Source organism: Caretta caretta, chromosome 7 (genome assembly GCF_965140235.1).
Source record: "Caretta caretta isolate rCarCar2 chromosome 7, rCarCar1.hap1, whole genome shotgun sequence".
In the NCBI taxonomy this organism is placed as follows: Eukaryota; Metazoa; Chordata; order Testudines; family Cheloniidae; genus Caretta; species Caretta caretta.
In genome coordinates, this window is record NC_134212.1 from 48,498,408 (window position 1) to 48,513,101 (window position 14,694).

General features: G+C 53.9%; 1 protein-coding gene across 3 annotated transcripts; it reads right to left on the minus strand.

Annotated features, from left to right (window-relative positions):
• Positions 1 to 6,315: 6,315 nt before the first annotated feature.
• Positions 6,316 to 14,638, minus strand: CYB561D2 (cytochrome b561 family member D2). Of its 3 annotated transcripts, none has more exons than XM_048856878.2 (4): positions 14,566 to 14,638; positions 10,988 to 11,314; positions 8,907 to 8,944; positions 6,316 to 6,854 (listed from the first exon to the last, which is right to left on the minus strand). In XM_048856878.2, exons 2-4 carry the CDS (start codon positions 11,112 to 11,114, stop codon positions 6,351 to 6,353), a joined length of 669 nt encoding a protein of 222 aa, XP_048712835.2. In that variant the 5' UTR covers positions 11,115 to 11,314; positions 14,566 to 14,638; the 3' UTR covers positions 6,316 to 6,350. The 3 variants fall into 3 exon arrangements, with proteins under 3 accessions (XP_048712835.2, XP_048712836.2, XP_074986731.1); XM_048856879.2 differs by lacking the exon at positions 14,566 to 14,638 and adding an exon at positions 14,308 to 14,411; XM_075130630.1 differs by lacking the exons at positions 10,988 to 11,314; positions 14,566 to 14,638 and adding an exon at positions 10,580 to 10,978.
• Between the last annotated feature and the right edge of the window lie 56 nt (positions 14,639 to 14,694).

Sequence of the window (14,694 nt, forward strand, 5' to 3'; positions counted from 1 at the left end):
GCCAAACCTGGGAGGACCATGTGTCCCAAGTGAAGAGGGTGCTTGGTCGCCTCCAGGATGCAGGACTGTCTATAAATGCTGGAAGCTGCAAGGTGAGGATGGCAGCCAGCTAAAGCCAGTGCTGGCCAAAGGGGAGGCAATCAAGGATTGGCCTGCTCCCCAGACTAAGAAGCAGGTCCAGGCTTTCATTGGGATGGCGGGGTACTACTGGAGGTTTGTGCCACACTTTAGCTCCCTGGCAGTTCCCCTGACGGAGCGTTGTAGGAAGGGCAAGCCAGACAGGGTGGTCTGGACCAGCGGGTTCCAGCCAGTGGGGAACAAAGGACGGATGAGAGGAGAGGAGGCCCAGGTGACCTTGTTTACTTGGACAGAAGACAAAGGGGCAGGGCTTGGAGGCAGGTGATATCGGATGCCCAGCAGGAAAGCATGGGGTCTCTGGACTGGAGAGAGAGAGCAGGCAGAGCCCACCTGGATGCAGGGGAGACTGAGATGTGCTGTGCTGAGGGAGGCCAGGCCTGAGGGCCCAGAGAGTTTCCTATGCTGTGTTCAGATGCTCAATAAACCCTCCTGTTTTATGCTGGCTAAGAGTCACTCCGGTCTAGAGAACAGGGTTACATTATTTCCTCTGGGAGTGGAGGTCCCAGGGGTCCAGAGTGAGTGGACTCCCTGAGGGGGTCCACAGCGAGAGACAGGTGTGCTAAGGCTCAGAGAGGTGCAGTTCCAGGAGGCGGAGGGGCTTAACCCCTGAGAAGGGCTGTCACACTGAAGGGGGTTTCCCCCCAGGGCCAGTATGGGGCCAAGAGTGGACATGTCCTGTGAGACCGTGACAAAGTAGGAATGAGGTTTAGTGGAGTGGAAGGAAGGAGCAGGCCTGGAACAGCAGGGTCAGCATTACGCTCTGCAGAATATTTGTATGCTGCTTCCAGCACTGTTTAATACTTGTTGTCCACTTATGAGCAAGGCCCTGTGTGACCCATGACTGGTGGGGCCTAAACCCAACCGCAGGAGCCTCCTGCATGTGCAGCACTGAGGTGCAGCAAACTGGGGATTGTGTGTCAGCTTTGGGTGAGTTAAAACATGGGGTTTTTACCCAGATGTGAATCCAGAAGCCCTGCCTCACTTTGTTAAATTCCAATTATTTTACTCTGCCCAAAAGCTTCCTCTGCACCAGAGTTGGGATGAATTATTTAATTGTGGACATAGTAAGGGGGAAGGCAGGAGGGTTTGGCAGCTGCTTGGGATGGGCAGGAGGGGGCATGGCAGACAGTTGGGGTCTTTGGCATCTGAGAACCAGTTTGGAACTGGATGTTCCTGCTGAAATGAACAGTGAAATAGTTAACATTGGCCCTTAAAATTGTCCTCTCCAGTTGTGGGTAACCGCTTTGAATGGGGGAGCTGGTCACTCAGAGCTGCGGTTTCAGGCTGTCTCCCTGCAGCTAGAGGCAGCGTGGAAGGTGGTTGTTTTTTTGCAGCTCTGGGGGTTAGATCGGGGTGGCCAACCTGTGGCTCTTGAGCCACATGCGCCGCTTCAGAAGTTAATATGCGGCTCCTTGTATAGGCACCGACTCCAGGGCTGGAGCTACAGGCGCCAACTTTCCAATGTGCCAGGGGGTGCTCACTGCTCACGCCCTGCCCCCTCCCCTGAGCCTGCTGTGCCCTCACTCCTCCCCCTCACTCCCAGAGCCTCCTGTATGCCACAAAACAGCTGATCAGGAGGTGCGGGAAGGGAGGGGGAGGCGCTGATCGGCAGGGCTGCCGGTGCATGGGAGGCATAGGCACCGACTTCTGCTGGCGCCGATGGGTGCTTAACCTGGCCCTGCCCCTGGTCCCGCCCCCATTCCAACCCTTTCCCCAAAGTCCCTGCCCCATTCCAACCCCTTCCCCAAATCCCTGCCCTGGCCCCACCTCTTCCCCGCCTCCTCCCCCCCCAGAGCTTGCTATGCTGCAAAACAGCTGTTCTGCGGCAGCAAGCACTGGGAGAAGCGGGGACACAGTGCACTCAGGGGAGGAGGTGAGGTGAAGTGGGGCGGTGGGGGAGCTTTGCTGCCAGTGGGTGCAGAGCAGGGTGGGGGAGCTGATGGGGGGGGGCTGCTGACGTATTACTGTGGCTCTTTGGTAAATTCTGGCTCCTTAGGCTCAGGTTGGTCACTCCTGGGTTAAATGCTCTCCAGAATTAACTTAGTCTGTGGTATGATTCTGCCGCAAGGGACGCATGCTGTGCCAGAGACCCTTATCCACCGAAGTCAAAGGGAGCTGCGGGCTGGGCAGGCATTCTAGAAAATCGGGCCACTTATTTAGGTGCTGATTTAGGAGCCTAACTTCACAAATTTCGAGGCCAGAAGGGAACACAGTGATCATCTTGTCTGACCTTTCTGTATAACACAGGCTAGAGAACAGCCCCACAATAAGTCCTGTTTGAAGTAGAGCAGATCTTTAATGCACCCAATCTTGATGTAAAAATCGTCAGGGTCAGAGAATCCACCACAACCCTTGGTCAGTTGTGAAATGCTGGGCAGATGATGCCCAGAGCCCTGATTCAGTGCACTGAAGCTAAGGGCTTGTGTGAATTAATGCACCAGAAATGAGCAAGGTGTGTTGGAAAATCCTGGTGCCCAGAGGGCTAAAATGCTGCACTTGATCCTACCTGCATAGAATTAGCTGCTATAGCTCCTATCCCCCTCCCATAAACCTGCTAGTCTCTTGATCTACATACGGGGGAGGAATAGCTCAGTGGTTTGAGCATCAGCCTGCTAAACCCAGGGTTGTGGGTTGAATCCAGGAGGGGCATTTAGGGATCTGGGGCCAAAATTGGGAATTGGTCCTGCTTTGAGCAGGGGGTTGGACTAGATGACCTCCTGAGGTCCATGATTAAATGAAGCTGACTGAGATGCAAAATCTGCTTCTCCTTTTTTAATCTGAAAGCAGCAGCTGCCCTGTTTCTGAGCTGGATTCATTTAATCCGAGAGAGCAGCGTCTGAGAAGGGGGGCACCTAGCCCAGCCGTTTTATAGTTACTGCGGGAAGGGTGAATTCCACTGCGTTCCTGTGGAAGGTGCCCCAGGACAGCAGATGCAGGCTCAGCCAATGTGGGACCAAGCATGCCGCAATGACTTCTCCCAGCAGCACCCAGCCTTACTGTTGGCAGGTGCACCAGGCAGCCTGAGCTTTTTTTATACTTTTCCACAGCTGCCAAGAAAAGCTAGTGAAATTGACCTGTAGCCTGAGAATGGCAGGAAGAAACTATGCTAAGATGCTGAGTGAGATACAGCCTGCTGCATCGTAGTCCCTCCTGCGCTAGCATCTTCACCGGAAGGGTATCAAGGAGGTTAGTCCACGTCTCTCCTCTGCCTGCTTCCTTCCCATCAGCTGCTTAGGGGTAGGATCCCTAGGCACAGGGAGCTGTTCTTACCCTGTGGTGATAAATGCTCCCTGCTGCATGTTAAAAGCATCCATCAAAGAGGATTCCTCTGTTCTCTCAGCAGGAACTTAGTGGATAACGAGGCAATTAAAACAAAAAGTGGCACAAAGCTGACAAGGCTGCAGCTGCTTGAAATCTTTAATTAAAAAAACCTCTGGCTCCAGCTTAATATTCCTTGAGTAGGCTCTGCTCCCACTTCCCCTGCCCCCCAGAGGGAACATGATGCACCTCAGTAAGAGGATTGAAACAGCTGCTGAGGCTGGCTGCAGCTTCCTTGGGCTCCAGCAGGAGTCAAACCCTTTCTGGTTTCAGAGTAGCAGCTGTATTAGTCTGTATCCGCAAAAAGAAAAGGAGTACTTGTGGCACCTTAGAGACTAACAAATTTATTAGAGCATAAGCTTTCTTGAGCTACAGCTCACTTCACTGGATGCATGCAGTGGAAAAAAAATGCATGCAGCCGCTGAAGTGGGCTGTAACTCACAAAAGCTTATGCTCAAATAAATTTGTTAGTCTCTAAGGTGCCACAAGTATTCCAAACCCTTTCTGCACCTTTTATAGTTGGTAGGAGCTCCCTGCTAGCGGGGTGGGGGTGGGGGTGTCATTTAACCAGGGAGGAGAGCTGCACACACTGCAAAGTCCACGGGGCTGCATCCTGAACCAAGGCTGCTCATACCTCGCTAACAGAGAGGAGGGGCACTTCCTCCCTCTCCCTTTAGCAGAAGGAATGCATCAGTGCAACATAAAGGTGAATGGGCTGCCAGGATCATTCCATGCTCACGCAATGGCCAAGAGGACTGCACAGCAGCTAACATGGCAGAGCACCATTGTGCACCTTTAGGAATCCTCACCAGGGCTATTCCAGGCACGAGGAAGGGCCCCCATCTGCTGTGATGGAATTGAGCCCTAGTCAAGCCCATGTGCCCCAGACTTCTCCCAGAGAAGGGCTGGACCTTGGAGGGCCTAACCCAACATTTGTTCTTTTACCCAAGAGGCATAAAACCAGGAGTTGCTTCCAAAGTCTCTAGTACCCTCATTCCTGGAGCCAAGTCCTTTCCTCCCTGCCAGGCACAGAGGGTTCAGTCCAACTCGTTTCTCCCCTTCCTCGGAAGACAGGCATTGCCTGCGAGCCATAGCACCGGGTGTGCAATATGTCCCCCCTCCCAATCTCTCAGTGACCTGGAGGCTGTGGCCCTTTCCCACATGATATGGCTAAATACACTACAATACATACAACAGGACTGTGTCCCACTAACACACACAATGGGGGCAGGCCTGCTGCTCTCACACCCACATACCACAAGGAAGGGAACAGTAGGCCTGAGCTTTGCCCAGGAGGCTGTCAGAGGAACAGTGTGGAGAGGATGGTGCATAAACCTCAGGAGCTGGGCTTGACTCCCAGATCTGCCCACTAGCTCCTTGTGAGACCTTGGACAAGTCACTTCCTTCTCAGTTTCCCCAGCTGTACAATGGGGTGGACAATACTGACTGCTCCATGAGGTGTGTGGGAAGGACTGATTGGAGGCTGCAAAGTGCTGTGAGATCCCTGGATGGAAGGTACTCCAGGAAGCAAGAGAGCATGCCCTCAAGTCTCCGACCTTCCATGGAGAAGGTCCCAGCTTCCCATCCCCTCCAAACCATCTGGGCAACAGTTCCAGCCCCGCAGAGCTGAGCTGCCCAAATGGCACAGTGGGGAGATCCCTCTTTGGCAGCTGGTCCCAGCTGCTACAAGGCTGGAGCCCTGCTCTACAGAGAGCACAGAGACTAAGGCCCTTGGCCGGCTCCACTCAGAGTGGCTTTAAGGAGCAGCCAAAGTTGAAGTGCACAGGAAGGTGGTGAATGGCTCTGCCACTCCCAGAGCTTGGATTTCCAGCCCATGCTCTACCAGGAGAGCCATGCTAAGGTTGCCCAGTGTGAACCTCACCCACCCAGCGCAGCCCTAGCTCAGGCAAGGTGTTCTCCTTGGCTTCACTCGGCTCTAGTCTTGCTCATAGAGATCCCAGGCCCCTCTGCTCCAAGGCTGCTCCTTAGTTACTACTCAGCCTTCATTCCCTCAGCCTCAAAACTTCACCAAGGTGTGCTGAAACAACCATCAATTAGCTTTACTTTGGAGAATCTTCTGGGGGTGCCTGAAAGGCTCCTCTGCCCATGGGAGAAGGCAGCTGTAGCCCTTCCAGGCCTGTGCCCCTACACTTTCTCCAAGGCAGACTCCCCCGCCCATGGCAGAGGGCTCAGTGTTACTCAAGGGCAGCTGGTGCCTGACCCACCTCTACTCCTATGATCCCGTCTTCTCTGCACTGCAGCGCCTCCTTCTGGATTAGGGGTGTGGACCTGGGGTAGCCCTCCCTGCAGATTTGCTCATTGCTAGGAACTACTGCTCTTTACTCCTAAAAGAGGAGGGGGAAGGGAACATTCCAGACCTGCCTAATCACAAAGGGATATAACAAATTCCCGCCATACAGCCCTGGTGCTGTATCAATGAGAACAGTCTGCACTAGCGCTGAGCCCACCCAGGGGAAGCAGCTCTGAATTCCAGCTTCAATCCTTTCGCCTCTGGTTGTACGGAGTCTGCGCGTGGAGTAGTTCATACGGGGCTCCGCTGATGAGCATCCAGCTGTTCCAGCTACTAGACCTGCATGTGGCTGGGAAACCGTTCAGCACCAAAGCACGTATGAGCTAAATTGCTGCTGTCCGTCACACACACTGTGGCTGATGGCAACTATACCACCCTGCCCAGGGCTGCTTGGCCTTCAGGGAAGAGCAACTTCATGGAGTGGGCACAATGCTACAGACATTTCCAGTATTAAAAATAGAGAGTTAGTTAGAAAGCTAGCTCCAGAGAGGCCCTACGCAGGTGACTTCCCGGGTCCAATGCCCCAGGGACAGTGCTTGGCACCTTCAGCATTCCCAGGGAAGATTGGTTTCAGCGTGGTACCTCAGGGCTGGATCCTTTTGCGGTAGAGATAAGCATTGCTCACCTGGTTCATGATAACTAGGCTGGTGAGAATGGGGCACAGCACTGACAGGTACCAGGAAAGACCAGTCACTGCAGTGGTAAACCACAAGGAGCACATGGCCAGCATCAAACTGGCACAGCCCAAAAGGTAACCCACCAGCCCTGATGTGGCATGGTAGACCTTGAGCTTGGCCAGCGTCCAGTTCTTCATCAGCTTGGGGTAGAGGAGAACAACGCCGCCTGTGCACTGCATGCTGGTGTATAGCACGGTCAGCAACCCCGTCAGGCCGTGCCAGGTGACAAAGTGGGCCTTGCCATTAAGGTATTTGTTGTAGCTGATGATGGCCAGGCCCAGCAGGGCACAGAGGAGGACCAGCAGCTGCAGGGCCCAGTGGAAGCGGACCTTGGCTTTGCGAGAGAAGGAGCGGAGCAGTGAGCTCTCCGGGGAGAAGACCAGCAGGGCTTCCGTCATCAAAAAGGAGAACTGAGGGGGACAAAGGGAAAAAGCTCGTCATGGACACGACACAGCAGCAGTCAGGCTAATGCTGGCAGTGGCGCTTTCTCTCCCCAGCCCCATGGAAGCCAGAGAACTGTCCTCACCCTTAGCATCACATCCTGGAGACGGCCCCTCCCAATAGCCAACCAAGACTTTGGAACAACCAAAGGAACGGTTGCCTCCCTCTTGAGAGGCCGGTTCAGGTTTTACACTGAGCCCTGCAGCACAATGAGACAGGGCTTTGGGAGAGTAGCCAGTACTGTGTGGGCACCCAGGGAAGGATGATCCAGTGAGTAGGGGGCTAGTCCAGGGCTTGGAGATCCCAGTTCAATTTCCTGTTCCACCAGGCACTTCCTGCGTGACCTGGGGCAAGTCATTTAGGGCCATATTTTTAAAGTCATCTAACTCCTATTGATTTAAATGGGAGTTAGGTGTCTAAATACCTTTAAGAACATGGTCCTTAGTCCCTTTGGGACTCAGTTCCCCATCTGTCCCCTATCTCACAGGGGAGCTGGGAGGGGAAATACATTCATGGCCATACGGGGCCCAGACACTAAGGTGATCAGTGCTTAAGATACACAGATTCAGTACAGCTGGTCTCCGCAGGCTCTGTTACATTCCTCAATATCATGGCTCTGAATTAGGCATCTCCCACTAACACGGGATGTAACCCACTGCTCCCGCCCCCCTACAACTCTCATATACTACAGCATTACCACCAGCCTTTCCAACTCCCCCCTGCAGCAGGTGGCTGTTGAGTGATGCAAAATGTGCCCAGGAAAAGGCCACATAAGAAAGAAGAGCTGGCTAAGATATGCAGGTTAGTTCTGTTGGTTTTACGAGGCCTCCCTGTCAGAGGCTGCACGCAGTGCTGGCTGTAGAAATGGTAACTAGAGGTTGTAATGCTAGAATATTTAGGGCGGAAGTTTTGCAAGTGTGCAGAGTCCTGAGCCTCCAATGTAAGTTCCCTCTAAGCTGTGCGGCCGTGCAGCAGCCTATTAAGCACCGTACAGGTGCTCAGGACTACAGCAGGGAGAGGCGTCTCTTCCCCCTGGCCCCAGCCCAGCCCAGAACCTGCTGCGGCCAGAGGAAAGGTGCCCCTTCCCCTGCCCCAACCCAGCCCTGGACCTGCTGTGGCGGGGAGAAGTGCCTCTCCCCCGCAGACCAGGTACTGCTGCGGGGAGTCCTCTCTCCCCACTGTAGCCCCAGGACAGCCTGCACCCCACACCCTTCATCCCCGGCTCCAGCCCAGAGCCCTCACCCCCCCCGCACCCCAACCCTCTGCCCCAGCCCTGAGCCCCTCATCCCTGGCCACACCCCAGAGCCTGCACCCCCAGCCGGAGCCCTCACCAACCCCCACTCCCTGCACCCAAACCCTCTGCCCCAGCCTTAAGCCCCCTCCCACACTCCGAACCCCTTGGCCCCACCCCCACCACATGAACTTTGTTATGTGCACCAATATGGAGGTGATGTGTCACACAACACCTCCATACTGGTGCCCATAACAATTCATTTCACATATGGGTGGGAAAAATTAGAGTGAATAGTGTCCTCATTGGTTACAATTTTTCTCTCCATGCTGGCAAAGAACGTGTGGTTTAGAACTTGCTTGCAGCCATCAGCCTACCACACCTGGCCAGGTGCCTGGACCAGACTTAGCCCACTAGCCCTGAACTCCTCAGGAGCCTGGCGGCGGTGCTGAGAGAGGAAGAGATGCTTGAAGAGCTAAACTGATTTGGTTCCAGCCTGGGAGAGCGAGGACAAGGGGTGGGAAATCAGCTAAGTGGGATTCCAAGCACCACCGGTGCCTTGTGTTATCATTCAAGCCAGTGCAAAGTGGGTAGATAATGCTGCCATTCTGACTCACCAACATTTTACACCCGCTACGCACTACAATGATGTGATGAGATGCAGGGCAACACTGCACTGCGTCCATTGTGAGCAACCCCAGGCCCCGAGAGGGTGCAGTTACCACTGGCTACTGGAGCATAGATTACAGGGAAGGAGGCAGGTAACATGGAGCTCTTTTGTCCGACTTACCGCAAGCGACATTAAGAAAGGATGCCAAGAGAACAAGCCTGGAATGAAACAGAGAGAGGAATGAGCCCTTTCAGACTAGCCATCCGGTGTGCCAAAAACTAACGTATTGCTGAAAAACATATCCTGCTAGAGGTATCACCTCAAAAATCACTCTGTGTTTTAACCCACCATTAGCACATGCAGCCACCTAAGATCGGATAGGGGTCAGTGCGCTAGCCTGGCATTTGGGAAACCTGACTTTAATCCCCTGCTCTGCCATGGATTTCCTGCATGACCAACAGCAAGTCACTCTTGCTCTGTGCCCCATCTGGCTGGTGGGGTGTTGTGGGAATAACATGAAGGATTGTGAGGCACTCAGGTACTAGAGCAGTGGAGGCCATAAGTGCCTTAACTAGACAGATTATAACTGAAATTGATTAGAAAGAAACACACTGTGTTTTCAGGTTTCAGAGTGTTAGTCTGTATCAGCAAAAACGAGAAGTCCTTGTGGCACTTTAGAGACTAAAATTTATTTGGGCAGAAGCTCTCATGAGCTAAAACCCACTTCATCAGATGCATGGAGTGGAAAATACAGTAGGGAGGTATAAATACACAGCACATGAAAAGATGGGAGTTGCCTTATCAAGGGGGGGGGGGTCAGTGCTAACGAGCCAATTCACTTAAGGTGGAAGTATGCTATTCTCAACAGTTGACAAAAAGGGGTGAATACCAAGGGAGGAAAAATCATTTTTGTGGTGCTAATGAGGCCAATGTAATCAAGGTGGCCCATTTCAAACAGTTAACAAGAAGGTGTGAGTATCAGCACGGGGAAAATTAGCTTTTGTAGTGACCCATCCACTTCCAGTCTTTATTCAGACCTAATTTGATGGTGTTCAGTTTGAAAATTAATTCCACTTCTGCAGTTTCTCATTGGAGTCTGTTTTTGAAGTTTTTTTTGTTGAAGAATGGCCACTTTTAAGTCTGTTATTGAGTGTCCAGGGAGACTGAAGTGCTCTCCTACTGGTTTTTGAATGTTCTAATTCTTGATGTCTGATTTGTGTCCATTTATTCTTTTGCATAGAGACTGTCCGGTTTGGCCAATGTGCATGGCAGAGGGGCATTGCTGGCACATGATGGCATATATCACAAGGGCCACCTTGTTTACATTGACCTCATTAGCACTACAAAAATGATTTTTCCTCCCTTGGTATTCACCCCTTTTTGTCAGCTGTTGAGAATAGCCCACTTCCACCTTAATTGAATTGGCTCGTTAGCACTGACCCCACCCCCCCTTGATAAGGCAACTCCCATCTTTTCATGTGCTGTGTATTTATGCCTGCCTACTGTATTTTCCACTCCATGCATCTGATGAAGTGGGTTTTAGCCCACGAAAGCTTATGCCCAAATAAATGTGTTAGTCTTGAAGGTGCCACAAGGACTCCTTGTTGTTTTTACTATGTTTTCAGTTTGTTTAATTCCTTTGACAGCACATGTGTCTCATCACTTTCACGCATTTGGGTGGTTTTTTCCACCCAGGGAACCACACTGTGAAATTTGACCAGATCTGCAAAAACAGATACTGGGGGACCAAGGGGCAGATGGGGACTATTTTAAACTCTTTATTTTAAATTGACAGTGCAAAACCATTATGGTTGAAGGAAGGCAGCGGGGTGATCCACTTGTTTGTAACATACCTCTTCAGTCATCACTGAAAGTGGGGCTGGGGAATCTCATCCTCCACATTATAAAAACAGCCAAGAGAAGGAGTAGGAATCTGTGATTGCAAAAGGCCTAGCGATAGGTAGCTGGGAATGCAGCAGACCGCGAATGAGGTGCATTGGCTGAGCGGGAGCCCCACGACCAGAATAGCAGAAGCTTTAGGTAGGATGCTGCAGGTCAGGATTAATGTGTGCTGGCAGAGAGGGGCAGGATTCAAATAGCCACAGGGGTGGCAGAGGTGCCTGGGGAGTTTACATAAGGTCTGCATGCATCCTCTGGCACTAGCCAGTCCATCACTTTCAGAAGCACTAAGATTGATCCCACACATGTATTTATTCATGGATGCTGTCCAGTAGCTCTGCCCCGCACTGGCTTCTACTTACTTGACCCAGGTCTGGCCAGTACGGCCACAAAGATGGTGAATCCAAGTGAGACAAGGTGGGCAGTGATGCCGGAGACGGCTCGCAGGGAGCGGTAGATCCGTGACTCTGTCTCGATGGTCAGAGCCATTGTGAGATGAGCCTGTCTTCCGCCCCACAGCAGCAGTGCTTACACCATTCAACTCTCACTGGCTACACAGGCTGTCTAGTAGGTATTAGCTTTCCCAAGACATCCAGGCAAGGGAGAGATCCAGCAAGGAAGCACCATAGACCATTCCTGACTTAAAGCAAGAAATTCACTGCTGTCCTTCCTAGACATCCACGGATTAACTAGAAAACAGAAAAATGAGAAAAATAAAGTTAAGTCCCAAAGAACAACAAGGGGTGGAAATTATCATTATACCACAAAGGGCTCATACAAGATCCCACCAGTGAATCTGGAGGATGAGACTCCTGAAGTTTGCCAAGGCAGTTTATAAACTGCAGATACTGGCTGCTTGTTCACTCACTCATAAGCAATGGGAAGTGTTCAGGCCCCTAGCAGGGTGGGGCAGGTCTTTCCACATGATTGGAAAAATGTCAGATGTGCCGCTGAAAGAAATATGCATCAACAACAAAACAATATGAATGCCATGCAGGAGGGCACATGCTGAACAGCTCAGCCTGGAAGGAGCTAGTGGGATTGACTTTAAAAGCATTGAACTTTGTCATTGTGCTGTTGATAGACAAGAGAGAACAGCTTGGTTTAGGGGGATGTTATAACAATTCTGTGGGAATCAGCTGATTGAACATGGAGCATCAACACACGGCCCTTTGTTCCAAAGATTCAGACGAGATCAAGAGGAGCTCGACAAGTAGAAGAAATTGATACACCTAGCTGGAGCAGATCAGCTCTATTTCATCCAACAGAGGAAGGATAATGGAGACAAAGATGCAAGCCGATATATTATACCACTGCAAGGCAATTATGGTGCTATCACATTTCTGTCTATTGAACACAGATCGGTGCCCCATGCGCTGCACAACAGTGGCAGTGTGTATTTAGAACAGGGGCGGGCAAACGTTTTTGGCCTGAGGGCCACATCAGGTTTCCAAAATTGTATGGAGGGCCGGTTGGGGAGGCTGTGCCTCCCCAAACAGCCAGGCATGGCCTGGCCCCCAACCCCTATCCGACCCACCCGCTTCTCGCCCCCTGATGGCTCCCCCGGGACTCCTAGCCCATCCAAACCCCCGTTCCCTGACGGCCCCCAGAGGACTCCTGCCCCATCCACCGCCCCGTCGCCCCCGGACTCCCCAGTCCCCCACCGCCCCATCCAACCCCTCCTCTCCTTCCTGACTGTCCTCCCGGGACCCCTGCCCCCATTCAACCCCCCTGTTTCCCACCCTCTGACTGCCCCAACCCCTATCCCCGGCCCCTGACCACCCCCTTGAACTCTCCTGGCCTCTATCCAACCCCCCCGTCCCCTTACCGCGCTGCCTGGAGCACCGGTGCCTGGCAGCACTACAGCCGTACCGCCGCGCAGCACAGAGCACCGGGTCAGGCCGGGCTCTGCAGCTGCGCTGCCCCAGGAGCTCGCAGCGTCCCCCCACCCAGAGCATTGCGCCGGTGGCACAGTGAGCTGAGGCTGCCTGGGGGGGGGGGGGGGGGGGGGGGGAGGAGAACAGCAGGGGAGGGGCCGGAGATGAGCCTCCCCGGCCAGGAGCTTGGGGCCAGGCAGGAGGGTCCTGTGGGCCGTAGTTTGTCCACCTCTGATTTAGAATATGCAAAAGTGTAAATCATTCCAGAGAGGAGTTAATACACAGGTCATCTCACCCACTGCCATGCAGGCTTGGTGCTCCTCCTTGGTGCTCCAGCCAAGCAAGAAAGCTTGTATCACTGCATCTGATGAAGTGGGCTTTAGCCCACGAAAACTTATGCCCAAATAAATGTGTTAGTCGCTAAGGTACCACAAGTACTCCTGTTCTTTTTGCGGATACAGACTAACATGGTTACTTCTCTGAAACATGGCTTCAAAGCGCATTTAGACACTGAAAAAGGAATATCATCATGATGACGGTCCATATTTAGTCCTCACTTAAGGACACCAGATGGAGGGAGCTGTGTTTACAAGCTAAAAGATGACTTTTCTAACTGTCAGTGCTACAATTTCCATCTGGAATCTGAAAACCTGCTGGGTTTCTCCTTCCTGCCTCTTACATCCTCCCAGTGAAACAGATTCTGCAGCCAGTCGCGGCTGATGCTGCAGAAGGCTCCTTTTCCTGTAGTTCTGAAATGGCTTGACAGGGCTGTAAAGTCAGCAGTGTGACTCCAAAATGCACATGGAGCAGATCCTGAAATCAGAGTAGGATCAGACCCAGCTGGGACAAGAAGAGGCCATTATTTTTGTGACGCTAGATCAGAGTTGGGCAAACTACGGCCAGTGAGACCGTCCTGCCTGGCCCCTGAGCTCCTGGCCCGGGAGGCTAGCCCCCAGCCCCTCCTCTCCTGTCCCCCCTCCCCCACAGCCATGCTGCCGCACCGGCAGCGCTCTGGGCGGCAGGGCTCTGTGCTCATGCAGGGCAGCGCAACAATGTCTCTTGCTCTGGCTGGGCAGTGCAGCTCCCAGACATGCTGCTCTGAGTGGCACGGTAAGGGGGCCGGGGCATTGGATAAGGGGCAGGGGGTCCCAGAGGGCAGTCAGGGGACAGGGAGTGGTTGGATAGAGGGGTGAGGTCGGGGGGAGGGTTTAGATAGGGTGTGGAGTCCCAGGGGGTGGTTGGGGGCAGGGGGTCTGGGAGGGGGCAGTTAGGGGACAAGGCGCGGGGGGGGTTGGATGGATCAGGAGTTCTGAAGGGGGCAGTCAGGGGGTGGGAAGCGGGAGAGGGCGGATCGGGGGTGGGGACCAGGCTGTTTGGGGAGGCACAGCCTTCCCTACCCGGCCCTCCTTTCAGTTTCACACCCCGATGTGGCCCTCGGGCCAAAGAGTTTGCCCACCCCTGTGCTAGATGAACAGATCTCCAATAACTGCGAAGCCAGAGGCCCGCTCGGGCCCACGCGACGTGTGCCATGCAGCGCTCGGGTTAAGATGACACAGGCACACAGCCTCGCCTCCTGTGCGAACCCATCCTATGCAGGGGCGACCCACACGTTGCGTGGGCCAGGGAGAGCGCTGCACCCTGAGTGGAAGGAGAGCAGAGGCCTCCCATTCACCAACCCTTCCCGCAACTGCCCCCGAGCGGACCCGGCAACGGCACCAGAGAGCCGGTTCGGGGACCTGCTCTGTGGCGGGAGAGCGACCCGGTCAGCGTCACCGCACGGGGCATGACCACAGGACACCCAGCACCTGGCGGGCGGGAAGCAGCCGCGAGTCCGGGCGTCTCAACGCGCCCCAGGCCGCCCGGCTCCTCACCAGCCCCGCACGGGCCTGAGGGCATTGCTGGCTGGCCCTGCGACGGGGAGGGCTGCATGCCCCGAGCCCCGAGCCCCGCCCACCGCCGGGCCCCTGGTGCCAGCCCCTCAGCGCAGCGGAGGAGGGTCCCGCAGGGGGGGAGAGGCTCCCCCGCCTCTGGGCGCGGGCTGCCGCGGGCTCAGGGAGCCTCACCTGATCCTCGGGCACCAGCATCTGCGAGAACTCGGCGAGACAAGCAGGAAAAACTACCCCCACCTCCTGATTGGGTGGGTTCTGCTGTCCTTCATTATATTGACCCGCCTTCTAGCGCCTCTGAGTGGC